The 21,437-nt window shown below is 56.1% G+C and overlaps 1 protein-coding gene and 1 long non-coding RNA gene across 2 annotated transcripts in view; one reads left to right on the plus strand and one right to left on the minus strand.

Moving 5' to 3' along the window:
• Positions 1-21,437, minus strand: part of LOC309352046 — a 413,396-nt gene that overhangs the window by 258,402 nt on the left and 133,557 nt on the right. The gene's annotated exons all lie outside the window — the stretch shown is intronic.
• The window catches only part of SND1 (staphylococcal nuclease and tudor domain containing 1), a 224,164-nt gene that overhangs the window by 144,231 nt on the left and 58,496 nt on the right, over positions 1-21,437 (plus strand). The window contains exon 16 of the mRNA XM_081879810.1: positions 15,561-15,670. Coding sequence (XP_081735936.1) covers positions 15,561-15,670 — 110 coding nt within the window. The remainder of the gene's footprint in view (positions 1-15,560; positions 15,671-21,437) is intronic.

The raw sequence follows: 21,437 nt of genomic DNA on the forward strand, positions 1-21,437 counted from the left end.
TTTTGTTCGCTTGGTTTCATTGTGAGCTGCCTCAGCTGCGCTTTGTTGTAGATAGGCGGGGGGGGGGGGGAAGCAGACCCAGCGCAGTGCGACTGTCCATACACAGAGTGCCAGAGCCACACCTTCTGTGTCCTGGGCTGCGGTTACAAGTGGAGCATGGGGCCCCTCTCCTCGTCTGCCCACCCCCGAGGGGGCTCTTCGGTTTGGCAGTGGCATTTCGGAGGAGAAGGGCATTTCGGAAGAGCGGGTCTGTCTGGTTGCAGACACACAGGCACCAATGCTCATCGGGCTTTGTGTGAGTGTGAACGGATACTTATCTCCAAAGATGGGGCACATTCGGATTGCTGTGGGTGCCCAGGGGACTGTGGCACAAGTGGAGCTCTCCCTGCATTCAGCGCCTGCCACTCTTGGCTGGGACTTCGCTTGTTGCCTGCTCCTGACAGAAGAGTCGCCCGGCTGCAAGGGAGGCAGCAGTGGGGCTGCTGAGATCTGAGGGGCAGGAGCAGCCCCAGCTCTGTTGTACAAATACAGTGGTACCTCCGGTTGTGCTCAGGATCCGTTCCGGAGCTCCGGTCGGATCATGCGGAATTTGCAAGCGGAGGTGCCTGTTCCGGGTTTGCTGCGTTCACGTCCTGAAGGATACGCAGCCAGAGGTGTGCATGTCCAGAGGTACCAATGTACAGTGGTACCTCGGTTTTCGAACGTAATCTGTTTCTGAAGACCATTGAGTTCCAAAACATTTGAAAACCAAAAACTCAATACAGAAAACTCAATTCGGAAGCCACATTTCATGTTTGACTTCTGAGGTGTGTTCGAAAACCGAAGTGTTTACTTCCGGGTTCACGGCGTTTGAAAACCGAAACGTTCGTCAGCGGGGACGTTCGAAAAGCATGGCACCACTGTACGTAATTTTATTTGCCTGCCACCATTCCACAGTTCAAATCACGCTCAAGGCGGCTTGCAAAAATACATAGCTACAACATGACAAATGTGGCCATAAAGAATAGCTAAAGCATTTTAAAATACACAACCAAACCAAACAATTTCTATGTAAATCACAAGATCTAAAATAAGGATACAAAAACCCCACAGCAACCCCCCTATTCCAGCCCCAGAGTCTGTTCAGCAGCTTTGGCTTTTGCAGCTGGAGTCAGTCCAGGCTCCGCCCTCCCAGGCCAGGTGAGGAACTCCCAGCCATGATGGACCCTGTTGTAGCTGTGGGATGTCCCCAATTTCTCTCTCCCTGTGTGCATGTGTGTGAGAGAGAAGATGGAGACGTGAGGAGAGAAGTTCCTGTGGGGGAGAGGGCTGGGGGGAACTCCCCCCCTCCTTTCTGGCTGCGGCTCCATCCTGCTGCTCCGAAATAATGGCCTCTGTGATGAGAGGCTCTGGCTGTGCAGCCAGGTGAAGTCGGTCTTCGCAGAAGGTGGAGGAGGAGCTGGCAGCGCCCGCCCTTCCTTCCCTGGGCTCCCTCTGCCCACTCATCAACCTGCTTGCCGGCAATATTTATGCTGCTCTTTCGGCCGGCTGCCTCCTCAAGCGTGGGGACAGGGAAGCGGATCCTTCACTTAACCAGTGATGGGTCAGGAGGGGTCTAGGAGGCTGAGCCAGATGTTTATGGCAAACGCAGTGACCTTCCTTGTGGGACACCCATCCCTTGTGGGTCCAGATCCTTGGGGGTGGAGGAGGCCCACCAGGCTGCTTTTGCACCTTGGGCCCCCGCCTCCTGGACTCTCAGGTTTTGCCAGGTTGACCCAGTCATGGCCTCCACCTGGGAAGATGCTGGCTGCTGTGTGGCAGCTGCCCCAGGCAGAGGGGGCACACGGAGGCTGCAGGTGGCCCCGGCTCTATGCACTGGGGGGGGGGGCTGGCGGCTTTTGTTTCCTCCTCTCTCTGCCAGTCCTCTTCCTTTCCAGGGCGTCTTGGAAGCCGTGCGCACCAGGCGCAGCAGGGCCTCGCGTTACCGTTGCTTTATTTCTCGCGCACCATATTCTGTTTATTGGTACATTACGGCTCCTCGTTAAAGCTAATTGGCAATTGTCAAAGTCGATGAGCCCCGGATGCTCTGAGCCACGTTGCCGCTTCACGTCATCTCGGAGGGCTGGCTGCTGCCGCCGCCCGGCCCTCTCTGCTGGCTCTCGTGGCGCTGGAGCGCAGCCCGTGGGGGCCCTGCGGCCTGACCCTGCTCTGCCCCCCCCCCGCCGCCCTGGTGTGGGGCTGCCAGGAGCTGCTGCTGCCGCTTCATTGTGGAAGCCCTTTCCCTGCAATGGCTCACCAAACAAGCCCAAGCGTGGAGGCAGGGTCTTGCCAGCTCCCCAGGAGTCACGTGGGGTGCCCCCTCCCTGGTACCCTGCCTTGGGGCAGGGCTCTGCTCCTTCCCGGACTCCCCTGCTGGCCGTGCCAGGCACTCAGGGGGTGGGGCTCCCCATCTCTGGAGTCCAGTGGGGCCTCTGCAAGATCTGCCTGTCGTGTGGGGTCCTCCTGGGGGTGGGGGTGAGCAATGGAGAGAGAGAGAGGCAGCACTGGCGCAGTCCTCTCCCATGGTCTCCCACGGCCTGACTCGTCCCCAGCAGGAGGCAGAGCAGGAGGGGGGGGTCTTGTCTGGCCTGCCTGAGGGAGCCTCTGTGCCCACCCAGGCTGAGGGAGCCTCTGTCCCCACCCAGGCCCACCCCCCAGCTGTTGAGGTCAGTTCTTGCATTTAGCTGCCTCGGGGGCCTTTATACCCAACTGGGCTGAGGGAGCAAAAGAGTTCCTGGGTGGGATCTCCTCTTCCTCCTCCTCCTCCTCCTTCTTCTTCTTCTCCTCCTCCTCCTCCTCCTCCACCTCCTCTCCCCCCTTCTTCTTTTTCTTCTTCTTTTTCCTTCTTCTTCTCCTTCCCCTTTGACAAGGTGCCCCATGATATTCTTGTAAAGAAGCTGGTAAAATGCGGACTTGACTATGCTACCACTCAGTGGATTTGTAACTGGCTGACTGACCGAACCCAAAGGGTGCTCATCAATGGTTCCTCTTCATCCTGGAGAAGAGTGACTAGTGGGGTGCCACAGGGTTCTGTCTTGGGCCCCGTCTTATTCAACATCTTTATCAACGACTTGGATGATGGACTCAAGGGCATCCTGATCAAATTTGCAGATGACACCAAACTGGGAGGGGTGGCTAACACCCCAGAGGACAGGATCACACTTCAAAACGACCTTGACAGATTAGAGAACTGGGCCAAAACAAACAAGATGAATTTTAACAGGGAGAAATGTAAAGTATTGCACTTGGGCAAAAAAAATGAGAGGCACAAATACAAGATGGGTGACACCTGGCTTGAGAGCAGTACATGTGAAAAGGATCTAGGAGTCTTGGTTGACCACAAACTTGACATGAGCCAACAGTGTGACGCAGCAGCTAAAAAAGCCAATGCAATTCTGGGCTGCATCAATAGGAGTATAGCATCTAGATCAAGGGAAGTAATAGTGCCACTGTATTCTGCTCTGGTCAGACCTCACCTGGAGTACTGTGTCCAGTTCTGGGCACCACAGTTCAAGAAGGACACTGACAAACTGGAACGTGTCCAGAGGAGGGCAACCAAAATGGTCAAAGGCCTGGAAACGATGCCTTATGAGGAACGGCTAAGGGAGCTGGGCATGTTTAGCCTGGAGAAGAAGAGGTTAAGGGGTGATATGATAGCCATGTTCAAATGTATAAAAGGATGTCACATAGAGGAGGGAGAAAGGTTGTTTTCTGCTGCTCCAGAGAAGCGGACACGGAGCAATGGTTCCAAACTACAAGAAAGAAGATTCCACCTAAACATTAGGAAGAACTTCCTGACAGTAAGAGCTGTTTGACAGTGGAATTTGCTGCCAAGGAGTGTGGTGGAGTCTCCTTCTTTGGAGGTCTTTAAGCAGAGGCTTGATGACCATATGTCAGGAGTGCTCTGATGGTGTTTCCTGCTTGGCAGGGGGTTGGACTCGATGGCCCTTGTGGTCTCTCCCAACTCTATGATTCTATGATTCTCATCCTCCTTGTGTGAACAATGGCTTCTGTTTTCAAAATTTTGCAGGCTTCACCCAGTAAAAATGACGGGTGCTTTTATGGGACGTATAATTGGTGTGCAGCTGGTTTGTGGGTGCTGATAAAACAGCGTCCGGTTCTTCCAGGCCTCTGTGCCCCTAAGTGGCCCTTGCGCAGCCCCCAGCATCGCTGGCCAGCCTTCATCTTCGGGGGGGGGGGAACTCTGCCTCCTTCCCCTCCGGGTCAGCTGCCCCCTGCCTCTCTGGCTCTCACCCCCTGCCCCACACCTTGCCCTGACCCTTTGGGGAGGGACAGCTGGCAAACATTACTGTCCATATTTATTTCTGCTTGGGAGTCCTCCTGAAGGCCGTTCGTAAAGATGGGTTGTTGTTGTTTTTTTCTTTTCTGCAACTTATCACCAAGCAGCAGCTCCAGCCTCTGAAGGTTACGGCACAGCAATGTATTCTCCACCCCCCCCCCCATGGCTGTCATTTTTTGGCACCTGGCCTTTCTCTGAAGCAGGCACCCCCCACCAAAAAAAAAATTACTCTGAAAGGAAGTCGATGCAAAGCGGTTGATGGGGCTTCTCAGGAGTCAGGGGAAGGAAAGCCTACTGGCTTGTCAGGCCACAAGCTCCTTTCTGTCCCGCCAGTCAGAGCATGGGCTGCATGCGAATTTCTGCCTGGGGGGTTGCCGGTGCCAGGGATCTGCCAGACCGCAGTGCCAGCAGATGCGGGGAGGGGGGCAGAAAACGGCCTGGATCCCACGCTCTGGACAGGCTCAGTACGCCAGTGGTTTGCTGGCAAACCGAAACTTCCTCCAGTTTTCCATGGAGATGCCTGGGAAAGGGGGTCCAGAGCCCCCTCCTCCCCTCCTACAAGAACCTTAGAAGAGAGCGTGGGAATCTTGCCTGTGGGATTCCCACGACGGGCACCTAGTCGGCCTCTGTGGCTGAAGGCCCTGAGGTCAGGGCACCATGAAAGGCTGGCAGAGGGTCAGCTGACCTAGTTTTGGGCAGAGGCTGTTTGGTTTTCCCAGTTTCAGGCGCCACCATGTTTTGAGCTGGCCCAGAGAGAACTGGGCTTGGGGTGTGACCACCCTGAGCCCCCCAGAATCAAAGGTTTTGTAGGGAGCCCCAGAGGCCTCTAGACCAACCCCTTCGATGTGGGAATCACTGCTAAAGAATTTGCACAGGAAAGGTGCCTGTGTGTTGTCCATCTGTAAGCAGGATGGTTGGAGGGGGGGCAGGAGGAGCCGGGGGCCCACCAGGAATTCCCTCTAACCCCCTCCCCAAACATCTGGCCTCTTTCTGTGCAGAGTGTGCCCTTTGCCTGAGAAGCTGACATTCCCCAAACCTCCTTCCCTCTGGCCAGCTGGACCTGCACTGGCCTCTCCCTGCGCAGTAGCTCCCCTCCTGCCTGGGGGCTCCCCAGGGCGCCCCCCCCCCAGCACCGAATATGACTGCAGATGCATTCGAGGCAAAGTCAGTTGGCCCTTGCCCATGGCTCTCCCAAGGCAGCCCAGCGCTGGGAGGGGACCATGAAGTCCCCGCATGCTTGCGTCCTCCTCTGGGGTGGCAGCGAGGGCACAGGACCCCCGTTGGGGCAGCCCTGGTGCTGTGGCCATGACTTGCCCCCCTCCCCCGGTGAGAGGGGGCTGGGCTTCAGCCTGCCCCCTCCCTGCACATAGATCCTGGGCCTTCCTGGTTACATAAGTCCCGCTGTCTTGCCTTTATTGTCATATTCCTGGCAGCGAGGCTGGGAGGGTCTAGGAAAACTGATTTGTGGCGGAGTTATTTTGAGACCCCAGGGAGAGGAGCGGTGGCAGCCAAGTGCTGCAGTCTTTTAAACTGCATCTCTCATCTCGCAGCTCAGATTAATACATTTGCTGATTCCTGGGCAGAGCAGGGAGGAAAAGGGAGCAGAGATGCCCCCCCCCCCAACTCCTCTCAATTTGCAGTGCAATGCTGATGGGACGCATGTGGATTTTGATGGCTGCTGAGGGGCCCCCCCTCCCCGTACGTCAACCGGCATATTCCTGAGTTTGAGATCATGTTCAGTTCATGCTTTTATATCAAATCTTTCGCTCTGGCATCTCCACCCCCACCCCGATCTTAAAGCGAAGAGCATTTTTGCAATTTTAGCAGACATCTGAGCTGCAGGGGGGCGGCTGTGGAGCCATTTCCCCAAATGCAATGCAGGCTGTTTTGCACAGCCCCGCAGGCAGCAGAAGATGCTTGTGGAAGCCTCTTGTGGAGACTCCCTCCCTCCCTCCCCCCCCTCCCTGCCCACCCCCGGCCAGACTGCCCAGGGCCCAGGAGGCACGAGCGCGATGGAGAAATGCCTCGCCTTTTAATTTTATTTCCCCCTCCGGAAGGAATTGCTTGCAGCAGCTTCTGGAGATGCTTTTTCTTTTCCTTCCTTCCTTCTGCAGGCTCTCCATTGTGAGAACCACTTAAGAGCAGAACAATTTCACCGTTGCTGCAGGAGGGAGCGCAGGAAGTTAACGTGGGTCTTGGCGGAACGGTCTCCCCCCTTTCGTGCGCTGCGCTGCTCTGGGGGTTTTGCAATTTCTGGGTAAATAAGCCAAAGGTGCCGCAAGTGGCCAAACAACGGGAGCTCTGCTCTGGGTTTTGATGAGGCTTGGAGGACTTTTCCCACTTGCAGATGTTGCAAGTTCTGGGCTTTGCAGGGCACCAGACCCCCCCCCTCCCACCCCCTTGAGGTTTCCCAGGCAGCCTCATGCCCTTCTTGTCCTGGAGAACTCCCTCTCTCCGCATGGCGCAGGCATATGCTGGCCTTGGAAAGGGTATGCGAGACATTTCCTCGTTGCTCAGATTTCTGCAGGGAACAGAATTGCTCATCTCTGTCCATCTCTCACCCGTCCGCTGGCTGGCATGTTCCTGGCCACCTGCAGGCCGAGTGTGGTGCCCGGCCGGTTGCCCGCCTGGACTCAGGCCCCTCGTGGGGCAACCTGACAGAGTCTTCCCTTCCAGGCTAACCTCCAGCCTTCGCCTTCTCACTGGGCAGCCCAGGCAGATGGGCGGGATATCAAAAAAATAGGTTATTATTATTATTCTGAATCCCCTGCCCGTTTAATTGGGTCGTCTCCGCCTTCTGGCCTTAGGAGGGAGAAGAAGATGTCTCCATCCCCTTTCTCCATGCCAGTATTGTTTCTCCCACCCTTCTATTTTATTTTCTAAATACTGCCCGCCACCCCAAATCATGACACCCTTCCATCACAGGGGAGTTCCTCCAGCCCCTCGATGGTTTTGATGGCTCTTTCCTGAGCCCCTTTTTAGCTCTGCGGAATCCTTTGTGCTCTGCAGGCACCGGAACCTGGTTGGGGATTCCAAATGTGGCTGCTTCCTAGGTCTGTATAAAAGGCCTGAAAAGGCTGGCAGGCAGTTTTATTTTCAATTCCGTGCCCCCCCCCAATCTCCGCCACGGAATTTACCTTTCCCCCCACTGTTGCGGCATGCTGAGTTGATTCTTCCATTGAGTTATCTGCCAGCAGCCAAGCCTCTCTCCCTGCCCCCCCTTGCGTCTGATATGCTCCCCACATCTCTCTCCGCATTTAGCGAAGGGCCTTCTGCTCCCTCTTTGGGCTGAGAGGCTCCCGGAATTAGCATATAAACACCTAGGCGTTGTGTCCCTCCCCCAGCGCCTCCTCCTCCTCCTCTGCGGCCCCTTCATCTCTTTTAAATTGCTGTCATGTTCTCCAAGGCTGGAGCTTTCAAATCTTCCCAATCCCCCTTTATCTGGAGCCGTTTGCAGCAGCAGCATCTTTTAGGAATGGAGTTGTCTCAAGTCCCACGCTCCCCAGAAGTCTCTTGAAGAACAGCCCGGCGTCCCTTGCCATCTCAAGCACTCCATGGCACATCTTCAAGTGGCGCCGGCCCCTGCGTGGGGGCTCAGCTGCCCCCCAGTGCCTCGCCACTCTGGAGCATTCTCCTGGACACCTCTGGCCCTTCCAGGCTCCCGAGCTCCCCCTGGCCAGCAGGCCCTGCGCAAGGAGCAGGTGTCGTGGCAGAGAAGGTTCTCCGGGATTTCGGCCCCCGCCGGCACTTTGCGCAAGTATGTTTCCAAGCGCACTGGCATGCGCCACCTTCGCTGACCCGCCGGCTGTCCTCTCTCGACGGCTTGGGGGCAGAGGGAAGTTTTCCTCCCTCCCTCGTGACGCTGGGGATCATCAGCGTCTGATGAAATGGAAGGTGAAGATTTAGGAGAGAAACCAGAAAGTCCTTCATGCAGCGCAGAGGCAGACAGTGGAACTCGCTTCCTCAGGAGGAGACGGGAAGGGCCACACACCTGGGGGGCTTTAAAAGAGGACCAGTGGCTCTGCAATGCTCCTGAATGCCAGTGGCTGGAATTATTATTATTATTATTATTATTATCATCATCATCATCATCATTATCATTATTATCATTATTTGTACCCAGCACATCTGGCTGGGTTTCCCCAGCCACTCTGGGCGGCTTCCAGCAAAATATTAAAATGCAGTAATAATATTAAAATACAATAATTCACAGGAGGGGAGTGCTGCTCTTGGGCCCCGATCCCGCTTGCTGGTTTCCCACAGGCACCTGTGAGAACCGGAGGCTGGACCCAGATGGACTGCCTGCTTTGGCCTGATCCAGGAGGCTGTTCCGATGTCCTGCCCACAGCCTTTGCACTAGGCAGGCGAGTCGCCGTGTCGCCCCCATTGCAAGCCCATCTTTCTGTGTCCCCAGTTGGCAAACGTCCCGTTTCCTGGAGCCTGAGATGCAGGAGAAGCATCGATTCCTCACCTGAGGAATGGTTATTCTCTTTGAAAGAGTGGCTCCACCTCTCTCTTGCCCAGGGAGCCTCTTCCCGTGAGAGATGTCTGGAGCTCTGCTGTGTGCCTTGAGGCCTCGCCTGCCTCTCCCCTTCTCCGAATCAGCCACCTTGGCCATAAGGGAACTTGTTCCCTGAAAGCTGTGATTTCTGCATTGCGGGGAGTTGGACTAGATGAGCCTTTGGGTCGCTTCCAGCTCTAGAATCCTGTCATTTTGTCCTCCACTCTGGGCTGTATGTGGTTTTTTTGGGGGGGGAGGCAGTCATTCAGTGAAACCAGGCCACTTGTTCTCTGTGCTCCTACAGCTGTGCTTGGTTTGCTTTGAGGCTGCTCCCCAGGACTTTTCTGCCCCCACCCTGCAGAATTCAGGCAGTCCTCCCCCCCCCCCCGCAGCCTCTGCCACGCTCTTCCTTGCTGGGTCCTGGCAGGGGTCAGGCAGGGCTCCCCCTCCCTGCCAGCGGCGTCCTTCCCCTGTCCCAGCACTCGCTTGTCAGTATGCTGGGGAACATCGCATGTGAAAGGCAGCCTGAGCCAGCTTTCCCCGGGGTCATTAATATGTGGCAACGCCGGGTGCAGCGATTTTGCTGCACAAAGCACTTTTCCCTCTGATTTATTCACCTATTTCTTTCCAATGCTTTTCTCTTCCTCGATCCAGTCCAAGAAAACTCCTGTGCTATATTTATCTCTCTCAGGAGCAGCAAAGCAGCTTCTCTCTCTCTCTTTCTGGCAGGAGCAAGGCCTGCGGCTGTCTGGACTGGGGGCTTTGTGGTGGGTGCTGGGGAGAGAGCACCCAGCTCCCCCTGACCCCTGCGCCAGGCCAGGCCCAGCTCCCAGTTTGCAAGGTGGTGCTTTGGGAGAGAGGGGCTGCTGAGGAGTCAAGGGTGCTGAGCTGCCTTGCCGGAGCCGGGAGTGGGGAGCAGGGAGGTTGGTGCCCAGGGCTGGGCTGGCTTCGGCAGGTGCTGCAGCCGTCCCTGGCACAGGGCCTGCGAGGCCAGCAGAGTCTACAAGGTCAGGGTGGTGAAGAATGCCCTTCGTCAGTCAACGTACAGCTGAACTGCGGAACTCCCTGCCACAGGGAGCAATTCCTGGAGGAGGAGGAGGTTGGTGGATGCTACCGGCCACGAGGACTAGGCTCTGCCTCTGTAGTCAGAGGAATCATAGGAGGGAAGACGAGGGCTCTAGGGCTCAGCTTGTGGGTTTCCCCCAAGGGGCACCTGCAAAATACTCGCTGGCACAAAGGTGCATGCCTGCCCCTGGGGTGTGTGGCTGCCCCGTCCTGCCATGGCAGGCCTCCCTTCTCTTTCAGGAGCCCTCCCCCTCGGGGCTCCTTGCCTTGCTGTCGTCGAGAGGCCAGGCGGCTTTGGCCGTGCCCCTGGAGAGCACCTCTCCGCCCTCCTTCCCCTCTGCCCACCTGGGAGGTTCTCTGGCTGGCGGCAGTGGCGTCGCCCAGCTGTCCCCTGGCTTTGCCCGGCATGCATCTCTGGCAGGAGCCCACTTCCGCCGCTGTCATTCTTCTGGACGTGCGGCTGAAGGAAGGCAGAGGGAGGAAACAGAGCCCCGTCTTCTGAGCACGGAGTGAGGTTTGGGCTGATGGCCACCTGGGCTGGCAGGAGCCGGCCTGGATCTGGGGGGCCCCTGCACTGCGGACCCGCAGGAGAATTCTGCATTAAATCCTCTGCCCTGGTTCCTTTCCAGGCGCTTCCATTGGTGCTGAAAGCCCTAGACAACTCCAGCCCCACATACCTGAATGGCTGCCTCCTTCCCTGAGGGCCCTCTTGGGGGTCCCTCCCCCTCAGAGGCTCAGAGGTTTGTGTGGTGGCCCAGGGGGAAGGAGCCTTCTCCAGGGCAGCCCCAGAGCTGTGGGGCTCCCTCCCCACAGAGGTGCAGCAGGTGCCTTCATTGCACAGCTTCCGGAGGATGCAAAAGGCCCATCTCTTTGCCCCCCAACTTCCTTTGCAGTTGGAGGCACACGTTCCTAATATTGTGTTTTGATGCTCCATCCCGGCCTGGGACCTTGGGGTGGCAAACCAACAAACAAGACAGACAGCCTGAGCGGGGGTCCTGGGCTCCTCTTAGCAAACTCCTTGGTCCTCCTTTTTGCAAGGAGGGGTGCAAAGCCACTGGGTGCGAGTGGAAGGAGGGAGCGTGTCCCCAAGGCAGGGGTCTCCCGTGGGTCTCCCCCACTGGCCAGGCAGGGCAGTTTGGCTTCCCCAGGTGTGTGGGGCCAGGCAGGAGTATGTTGCTTGCTGGAGATGGGGCCCCTGGCCATGGCTGGGCTGTGAGCCACCGGAGTCTGTGGCCCTTTCTTCCGCCCTCCATCTTTCCGGGTGGCCTGTGTTCAACCTGGGGGCCTGGAAGAGGCGAGGTGGATGGTGCGGGCGGGGGGACAAGTCGTTCCTCCCAGTTGCTAGGAATCTGGCTGGGACCCGGCGTTGGCGAAGCTGAAACGACAGAGGCTGCCTGCCTGGGCTCCCTCTTGGGGTGCCTCCTCCTTCCCCACAAATCTTGATGGATCGGCACTTGACCTGCCTCTGCGGCTCTAATCATGTAGCAGAAACAATCCCTGCTTCTCAGGCTGCGCCCGGCCAGCACTTGGCAGAGACAGCTATTACAGGGAATCAGCTGGCATCACTTGGGCCTCTGCTCCTTCGCCTCCTCGATCTCATGAGCCCTCCTGCCAGGTGGGGAGCCTGATGCGAAAGCAGACCGCTTTCACATAAAAAGGCAGATTGGAGGTTTGTAAGCAGAGACATCACCTTGCCAGCAAAGGTCCGTATAGTTCAAGCCATGGTTTTCCCAGTAGTGATGTATGGAAGTGAGAGCTGGACCATAAAGAAGGCTGATCGCCGAAGAATGGATGCTTTTGAATTCTGGTGCTGGAGGAGACTCTTGAGAGTCCCATGGACTGCAAGAAGATCCAACCTCTCCATTCTGAAGGAAATCAGCCCTGAGTGCTCACTGGAAGGACAGATCCTGAAGCTGAGGCTCCAAGACTTTGGCCACCTCATGAGAAGAGAAGACTCCCTGGAAAAGACCCTGATGTTGGGAAAGATGAAGGGCACAAGGAGAAGGGGAGGACAGAGGACGAGATGGTTGGACAGTGTTCTCAACGCTACAAACATGAGCCTGACCCAACTGCGGGAGGCAGTGGAGGACAGAGGTGCCTGGCATGCTCTGGTCCAGGGGGTCACGAAGAGTCGGACACGACTAAACGACTCAACAACAACAACAACAAGCAGAGGTCGGATGGCCATCTGTCAGAGAAGCATTAGCGGCAGTTCTTGCCTCGCAGGGGGTGGGCTAAATGGCCCTTAGGGGTCCCTTCCGACTCTACAGTTCTGTTGCTGCCCGCAGCCTGTGGAGAAGCGCAGGCACCAGCTTGCACCTTGGGAGATCCCTCCGGGAAACCTGGTTTGGGCTGCTTGGAAGGGGGGGGAGGTTTGGAGCCCCAAGACCTTGCTGACCCACAGGTATTGGGTTGTCCCCAAAGGAACCCCCTGAGCTCCAAGGGATCTAGCAACGCAGGATCCTCAAACTGCAGAGTCGGAAGGGGCCATCCACAATGCAGGCCCTGCAACTGCTGCCAGAAGCTCCGTTTTGAAAGTTTGTTGATTGGGTGCCTCCAAGCCATTATGTGAAAATACTACTGCTACTACTACCACTACTACTACTACTACTAATAATAATAATAATTATTATTTTATTATTTATACCTCGCCCATCTGGCTGGGTTTCCCCAGCCACCCTGGGTGTCTTCCAACAGAACACTAAAATATAATAACCTATTAAACATTGAAAGGAGGGTGTCCAGGCTGTGGAGGAGAGGGAGGGGGCTTCCTTCTCTGCTCCCAGTCGGGTTCTCTTCTGTCGTGGACTCTGGATTTAGGCTCTGGGGGTATTGCAGGGCCACCCCCTCCTCACCCCCCTCCTGCTTATTCCCTCCCTCGGCCCTTTGCGCCCGCAGAGTCTCTGGGGCCACATCTTTCTCCCGCCTCGAACCGCCCCACCTCACTCCCCCCGGGAGGAAGCCAAACTCCCCAGCGGGGACATTTTGCGCATCAAGTGGTTGATGCTCTTGACAGATGCCGCCGCAGCTGCTATAAAGCTCCTTTATGGACCCCCGTCCTCCTTGTTCTCTGTGGCAGCGGCGCATCCGCCTCACTAAACCTTTATTTCAGGTTATGTCCCAGCGGTTGCTTTCCCGGCTTTATTGCTCCTTAAATTATTCCAGGGAAAAATGGCTTCCCGTCCGGAAGCCTCAGCTCAGCAGCCAGCTTCAGCCTTGGCTGATCATCATGCGCGGGGCTGAGCCTGCGGAGCCGCAGGCAGAATGCATCTCTCGCTGCCTTGGAGGGAATCGCAGGGCTATTTTGAGTGGCCTCGCAGGGGAAGGCTGGCCGGGCGCCTTCGCCTTGCGCCAAGGAGCCGCCCAAAGTGGCTCGCGTTGGCTCCCTTCCAGCCTTCCTCCTCCTGGCAAGGCACCGGAGCATGGAAGTGGATTGGGGCTGTGCTTCCGCCACTGTGGGGCAGGAGCTTGCCCCCTGACAGGAGGGCGGCTGCGGCGGTGGCTGCTCTTGTGAGGCTGGGGTGGAGGGGACGGCCCCTGACAGGCAGGAGCTGGCACTGGAGAGTGTCTCACCTGGAGCCTTGCATCCTTGTCGTGCGACTTTCCTCCCCTCCCCACTGCCCCCACTTCCGGCAATTGTGGGGGTTCCCAGTAGCCCCTGCCACCTCTGCCTCCCATTGCAAGCTCTGTCCTGGAGAGCACTGATAAGTGCATGTGTGAACTGAGATAAGCAGTGCCAGCACCTTTGGGCAGTGGGAGGATGGATGGCGGCTAATAGATTGAGGTTCAATCCTGATAAGACAGAAGTACTGTTTTGGGGGGGACAGGGGGCAGGAGTGGGGGGGGTACTCCCTGGTCCTGAATGGGGTAACTGTGCCCCTGAAGGACCAGTTCACAGCCTGGGGGGCATTTTGGACTCACAGCTGTCCATGGAGGCGCAGGTTAATTCTGTGTTCAGGGCGGCTGTCTACCAGCTCCATCTGGAGTGCAGGCTGAGACCCTATCTGCCTGTGGACTGCCTCGCCAGAGTGGTGCATGCTCTGATTATCTCCCGCTTGGACTACTGCAATGCGCTCTATGTGGGGCTACCATTGAAGCTGACTCAGCAACTGCAATTAATCCAGAATACAGCAGCTAGACTGGGGACTGGGAGTGGCCACCGGGCCATATAACACCGGTCCTGAAAGACCTACATTGGCTTTCAGTATGTTTCCGAGCACAATTCAAAGTGTTGGTGCTGACCTTTAAAGCCCTAAACTGCCTCGGTCCAGTATACCTGAAGGAGCGTCTCCACCCCCATCATTCTGCCCGGACACCGAGGTCCAGCTCCAAGGGCCTTCTGGCAGTTCCCTCCCTGCAAGAAGTGAGGTTACAGGGAACCAGACAGAGGGCCTTCTTGGTGGGGGCGCCCGCCCTGTGGAATGCCCTCCCATCAGATGCCAAGGAAATAAACCACTATCTGACTTTTAGAAGACATCTGAAGGCAGCCCTGTTTAGGGAAGCTTTTAATGTTTGGTGTTTTATTGTGATTTTAATACTCTGTTGGGAGTTGCCCAGAGTGGCTGGGGAAACCCGGGCAGATGGTCGGGGTAGACATAATAAATTATTCTTATAATCTGCACCCACAGAAAGGCCCTTGGGTGCTGGCCTTTCCAGCTGCTCTGTCTCCTGGGGTGCCTGTCGGCTGGCCCAGATCCACCCCTGGAGCCTCTGGCACTCGGAGTCCTCCCCCCCCCCCCCGGCTCAGGGATGGGTGCGGCGGAAGCAAGGTCTGTCCAGGGCTCCTTGCAGAGGAGAGCCTTCTGCCCTGGGAGGATGAGGAGGGCAGTTCTTGAGGGGGGCGGCCGCAAGGGGACTCCAGGCCTGGCCAGGCGGCCTCCAAGGCTCCTTCTTGGGCCTGGCCAGGCGGTCCTGGCAAGCCTTCCCCCCAAGGCAGGTCCTGTTGGGGGTCTGCTCCTTTTGCGGGGAGCTCCTTTTCCGGCTCTCAATGGTGATGATGATGATGATGATGATGATTTAAAAAAATATATATTTATTCCCCGGGCAGAGCCGGACTCAGGGCGGCTAACACCAGTAAAATTACAGTAAAAACATAATAGGAAAGAACCAATTTAAAATACAGTTTAAAATGCAGCCTCATTTTAAAAGTGGCCAATAGATCAAAACCATAAGGGGAGGGAAACATAAGGGTCAGACTGAGTCCAAACCAAAGGCCTGGTGGAAGAGCTCTGTCTTGCAGGCCCTGCGGAAAGATGTCAAGCCCCGCAGGGCCCTGGTCTCTTGTGACAGAGCATTCCACCAAGTCGGGGCCAGGGCTGAAAAGGCCCTGGCCCTAGTTGAGACCAGCCTGACCACCTTGTGACTTGGGACCTCCAAAGTGTTGTCATTTGTGGACCTTAAGGTCCTCCGCGGGGCATGCCAGGTTGGGTGATGCTGAGGAAACATCCTTGTTCCAAAGGTCTTGTTAGAAGGAACCCAAAGAGTCATCTGTTCCACCCAAGTTGCGGTGAGAGAATCCTTGACGGGCGGCCATCCATCCTAGCATGGAAGGAACTTGATAAAGGAAAGGAAAGGAAAGGAAAAGAAAAGAAAAGAAAAGAAAAGAAAAGAAAAGAAAAGGAAGCTCACTGAAAATCTCTCTCTCCCTGCCCCTCTGCTTCCTTCCTCCTTCCTTAGGTATCGAATGTCCCCGAGGTGCACGAAACCTGCCCGGCCTAGTCCAAGAGGGGGAGCCTTTCAGCGAGGAGGCCACTCTCTTCACAAAGGAGCTGGTGCTGCAGCGAGAGGTAGGGGGCCAGGGCTGCAGGGGGGGGGGGGGCGTTGTCTTCCGGTCGTCTCCTTCCTCTGGTCTTTCTGTGGAGCAGCAGCTGGCCTGGCCAGAGGCTCTGGCTCCCCAGGCTGGGAGGAGTCTGGCTGGGCCCTTGCAAAGAGCTCTTGCCCTCCTTCTGGGCCAGGATCTGTGCAGGCGGGCAAGGGTTTGCTTGAGAGAGAAAGGCTGCCAGGTGGGATGGCGCCGAGAGTTGTTGTCTTTTCTGGCCCGGGCTTGGCAAACGGCGAGTTGCGGCTGCGCAGACTGGGCTCAGCTTAAGGATGTGGCTCCGCGGGGGTCCAGCTGGCTTCGTGGGCAGAGGGACTTGGGCTTACGGGACACGAACTCGGGTGCCAGGGGGAGGCGGCACAGGAGCAGCCCCACGACTTGGCCCAGCCAGGTTTTGCTGGGCCTTGGGCTTCCTTGGGGGGGGGGAGGAAGCCTCCTCACATTTGAGCCCGTGAGGCTGCCTCTGGGTCACTTTAGAGGGGGGCTGGTGGTCCCAGGGACCCCAAAGCCTCCTCCCTTCCCAGGACTTCACAAACTGTGGTTTTGTGTGTGGTTCTTCAGCACCAGAAAATCCTTGTCTTTTGTGGTGTGAGCCGCCTTCATCTGCATGTGCGGAAACGAGCATTTGAGGTTGCCAGGGGCCCCCTCCCCAAATAGGCCAAGGTGTTGTTTCAGGGTGGGGGGGCCTGGACTCAGAACAGGTGGCCTCTTCCAGGCAGGGGGAAGCCGAGGAATTGAGCCTGGGATGAGAGTGGATGGATTTGTGTGTGGATGTCCTTAGGCAGAGGAAGGCCAGGGTCCCTCCCTCCCTGATGCCGGCCCCTTCTGCCCCCCACCCCACCAAACACCATAGCCACATGCCACCTTCCCCGACAAAATGCCCGCCTTGGTTTCATGACCCTGGAACGTTCTTCTCCCGGCTCCAAGCAGGAGAATATTTATGGATCGTTTTTTGCATTGTTGACCTTCGTTGCCCCTCTTAACGGTTAGCCTGAAGTTGGCTTTGGATCAGGGCTAGTTGCTCAGGAACCGCTGGAGCGCCTTGTCAAAACTCTGTACCACCCAAAGCTGCCAGCCTCGGACAGGCTGACCTTTCCCAGCCGTCAGTCACTTCGACGGCTTTGCCTTGCCGGCAGAAAGGTCTCTCCCAGGGCCTTTCTGCGCTGGCCTCGCTCTGCTTGTGCCGGAGCCTGGGTGCTTTGGACTGGCACAGCCCCAGAGGGTGGTTCTGCTCTGCCAGGGGTTGGGCTGGGCTGCCACTGCCCCCCCCCCTTGCTCCCAGCAGGCAAGTTCAAGCCCCGGTCCCTGTCTTTTAGCAGTTGCTCCACTGGACGGACCTTCAGAGATGGTTGTGACCGTGGCTGAAAGACTCGGTTCTCAAGGTGTGCACGACAAGTCGTCTGTACATGCTTAGAGGCACTGTTCTTTGCTTTGCAACCCTCTCCTGTCATGCCAGGGCTTCAATGCCACTCGTGACATTGGAGGCTTCTCCCTGGTTAGGGCACCTGAGCATGCTTTTTTAAAATGTGCGGAGCAAGTCTGTAACCGCCTCTCAGATTTTGGGAAGACTCCAGACGTCTCCTGCTGCGCCGCCTTGTAATAATGGGAAGGGGCTGGCAGTGTTGAGGGCAGGCGACTTGGGGAAGGTTCTTCTCAAGTGGAGGGTCTAGGTAAATGTTGGGGGTGTGAGTGAGTTGGGGTCTTGGTCCGCAAATTCAGACGCAGGCCCACTGCAGAAATGCGTCTCCTTTCGCCCCCTCCCCAGCCACTTTCCTGCTTCTTGGGTCGCTGCTAATCTCTTCCCGCAAGGCGTCCTTACCTTGGCAAGGACACGGCGGCTTCTGAGCTGGCGTGGCACGAATCTTGTGCACTTTGCTTGTCGGAAGGACGCAGCGCACTTTGCAGGCTGCCCCTTCCTTCCTCTGGCCCAGCAAAGTGGAAGGAAGGCCCAGCCGTAGTTGGCGGATAGTCGGCCCCTATGGGGCAGCCTGTGGGTAAGGGAAGACATTTCTCCCGGCCGCTGGGACAAAGGCAGCAACAGGAACCTTCTCCCGTGTGGGCACAGAGGAGGCGCAAGCGGCGCTCAACATCCTTTCGGCCCTTTGGCTGTTTGTGTCCCAAGTTTGGCGAGAAGACAGAAGCACCGTGGGGTGGGGATTCTGCGGGCAGCGGGGGCCCTGAGCAGACTGTGGGTGGTGCCTGCGCCTGCTTGAGGGGTGGGCGGGCGTTGATCTCCGTCTCCAGGTGTTCACAAGGCCCCCCCTGGAGGGGCTGTCATCTTGTGGGGAGGCTGATGTAGCAAATAACCTTCGGAAGGGGAGGCAGTTGCCTGATTGAAAAGGGCTCTGATTACGGCGCGTTCACAGCAGCACCGTTTCCAGGCTCTGGCGAAGATTGCGCTGCCCTTCTCTTAACGGCACTGGCTGGGAATCGCAAGTGAGGAGATCGCTGCTGCTGCTGCTGCTGCTGCACTCAGGTCCGTCTCCATGGGCTTCTTCTTGGAGCAACCGGTCAGGGAAAGCAGGATGCAGAGCTCAGCGTCCCTGCCCGGCTTGCCCTCATCCAGCAGCTGCCCCCAGATTCTCCCCCGGTCTTGGCCCGGAAGTTCCCGGCCGATAGCCCCCAAGAAAGCCCTCCTTCGGCTGCCAGAGCCGTTTGCTGACTAATCTGTCAGTGTGGAGATTTGGGGATGGGAGGGGCTCGCCCTCCTGCCTGCCAATATTCCTCCTCTGGTGTAAAACCTGCCCCTCTCTTTTCTCCCTGCCCGGCTGCCGGGTTGTGTTCAGGCTGCACGATCGCTGCCGTCTCCCTGACCCGCTGCCTGAGTGCCTGGTCCTGTGCAAGCAGGGCCGGGGGGCGGGCGGTCTTTGTGCTCACCATGCGCAGAGGCGCCCAGTCTCCTCTCCCTACCCGCCCGCCCCCAGTTCAGACCTCCTGCATGACTGGCATGTGAAGAGCCACCAACGAGGGTTGTTGTACTTCCGTGATTGAAACGGGCGCATGCCTCACGCCGGGCGCCTTTGGTGTCATTGTGCTGTGATTCATAATTGCAATGTTGGAGCCAAGATGCCCTCTGCAGCCACCTCGCTGAGTGGCTGCGGAGATGAAATGCTCCCGCTTGGCACGAGCCTCGCTCTTCCTCTGGGGTCGTCTTCAGAGCGCCTGGGCGTTGGTGCCAGGCTTCAGGCCCCTGCCCCCCCTTGCGCCAGGCGGATTCCCTCCTTCCAGCCTGGCCAAGGCCGTGTGGGTGGCAGGGGCGCAGTTGCTCAGGGTACCCTAGGCAAGCCTCTGCCCAGAATTCGTTTCTTATTTATTCGGTTTGTATCTGGCCCTTCCTTCCAATGGAGCCCAGGTCGCCAAATTATAATGGATGAAGAATCTTTTAAAGCATTCCAATGCATGGAGGTGCAGAAGGGACACTTATACATATCTGGTGGATCTGTGAAAAAATCAAAAGCTCCTGGGATACAGTATATGATGAACTTAAAACAAATGTTTAAATATAATTTTGTGAAGAAATACAAAAGCTTTCCTATTAGGAATAACAGACACAGGTATAGCAAAAGAGGATCAAAAAATATCCCTGTATGCCACAGCCACTGAGGACCTTAATTGCCAGAAATTGGAAAAAAGAATTTGTGCCAACAAAAAAAGGAATGGCAGGATAAATTATTAGATTATACTGAATTGGCCAGATTAACAGAGACAATTAGGGGACAAGCTAGACAAGAGTTCCAAAGAGAATGGGGGAAATGCAGAGAATACCAAGCAGTGCCCCCAAATATACACCTGGACTTGTTTCGATTAATTTCTATAGGAGACTTGCCGGTTTTTAAAGTCATAATTGGGAAAAACGGTAATGATCACATATAAAAGAAACAGTACACAAGAAGTAAATAAGGAGGCCATTTACAGGATAAAGGAAGTCTTTTATTTTTATGTTATGTTTTCTTTGTGTAAGGGGATAGGAGTTTAATTTTGATAATTAAATTGTCAATGGTGGTGGGTTTGTTTGTATGTATGAGTTGTTGTGGACTATGTTGTAAATAAAATAATAATAATAATAACAATAATAATAATAATAATAATAATAATATATAAGCGTTGCAACGCAGATGCAGAGCCTTCTCTGCTTAAAAGGCTACGGTCTTCAACAGTTGCTGAAAAGGCAACAGAGGCAGCGCTTGTCTAATATTCCAGGGGTGGGAATCTCCAAGGGCAGAGGGGCTGCCCCACACCAGGCTCAATACCCAAGTAGTGTGGAAGGGATCGTGGAAGCCTCGGGTAGAGCAGAGTTTGTCACTTCAGACTGTGGGAATGGGAGACGGGAGAAGAACCCTCGTTCGGATGCTGCCTTACTTTGGAAACTCCTTGCAAAGTAGGAAACTCCCCGGTGTCCTGCTTTACTCACGGCCTGGAGCTCTAAAAGCAAGAGCAACTTTCAAAAAGAATTGGGGGGGGGGAATCCTATAATTTACTTAGGAGACCATTGTACACAAAGAAAAAATACAGTTTAGCTGGACTGTGAAAATGTGTTGTAAAGAAACGAGAAACATGGACAGCTTAGAGAAGTGGAAAATGTGGAGAATGTAATGAGATGTAGTTTCAGAAGAATTGTTTTAGGGACCCGTGCAGGGAATGGGGGGAGTCACAAGACGCAGAGAATCTCATATATGGATATAGTAGAAGTCTGTCCCCCCCCCCTTTTTATTATTTTGGATTTTTTTTTTTTTTGGTAAAATCCAATTAAAAATATTTGAAACAAACAAACAAACAAACAAACAAATGCAATAGCAGCTGATGGAGGACCATTGGGAGGTGACACCCCAGCCTAGAAAGCGGGCAGAGACTCCTTGCAGAAGGAAGGCTGGAGTAGGCGCAGAAGCAGGCCCTTCTCTGCAGACATGGATGGGGTGCCCCCCCCACTTTGGGGCTCCAGGGGGCGGTCCAGCCTTGCCACAAAGAGAGTCCTTGCCGATCCAGTGGCTCCTGGAGCCTCCATCGCCTTCGATGGATGAACCGGGCAGGCAGCTTACTCTGGAGCGCGATGGGGCGTGAAATGAGAGGCGTGTGCAGGTGCCTGAGACGGGCGGGAGACTGTCCTGGGTGAGGAAGCGGAGGAGGTGGGTGCAGAGGTCCTGCTTGGAGAGATCTGGCCCTGCCGGCCCGGTGGTGGCGGTGGCAGCTCAGATGGTGGCAACAGCAGCAAGGGCTGCTCTCCAGAGTGTCTGAGGAGAGGGGTCCTGACCAAGGAGGTGCCTCTCTCGAATTCGTGGCCAGCAAGAGGTCCTCTGGGCCTTCCAAGCCGCAAGACTCCTGGACACCTTCCGCCAACCAGAGAAAAGCGAGCGCACCCTGGAGAGCCAGTGGGGTGTAGTGGTGAAGAGCGGTGGACTCGTAATCTGGGGAACCGGGTTCGCATCTCCGCTCCTCCAAATGCAGCTGCAGGGTGACCTTGGGCCAGTCACACTTCTCTGAAGTCTCTCAGCCCCACTCACCTCACAGAGTGTTTGTTGTGGGGGAGGAAGGGAAAGGAGAATGTGAGCCGCTTTGAGACTCCTTAAAAAAGGGAGTGAAAGGCGGGATATCAAGTCCAAACTTTTCTTCTTCTTCTTCTGGATCCACTCCGGGGGGAGAGAGATTCCTGAGACTGGCTGCTTCCATGGGGACGGAGCTTGCCTGCTTCTGCACAGCCCCTATGCACCACCCCACTGATGGAATCAAAGCTCCGTAGA

This window comes from Podarcis erhardii (genome assembly GCF_964252035.2).
Source record: "Podarcis erhardii genome assembly, chromosome: 10".
NCBI lineage: Eukaryota > Metazoa > Chordata > Lepidosauria > Squamata > Lacertidae > Podarcis > Podarcis erhardii.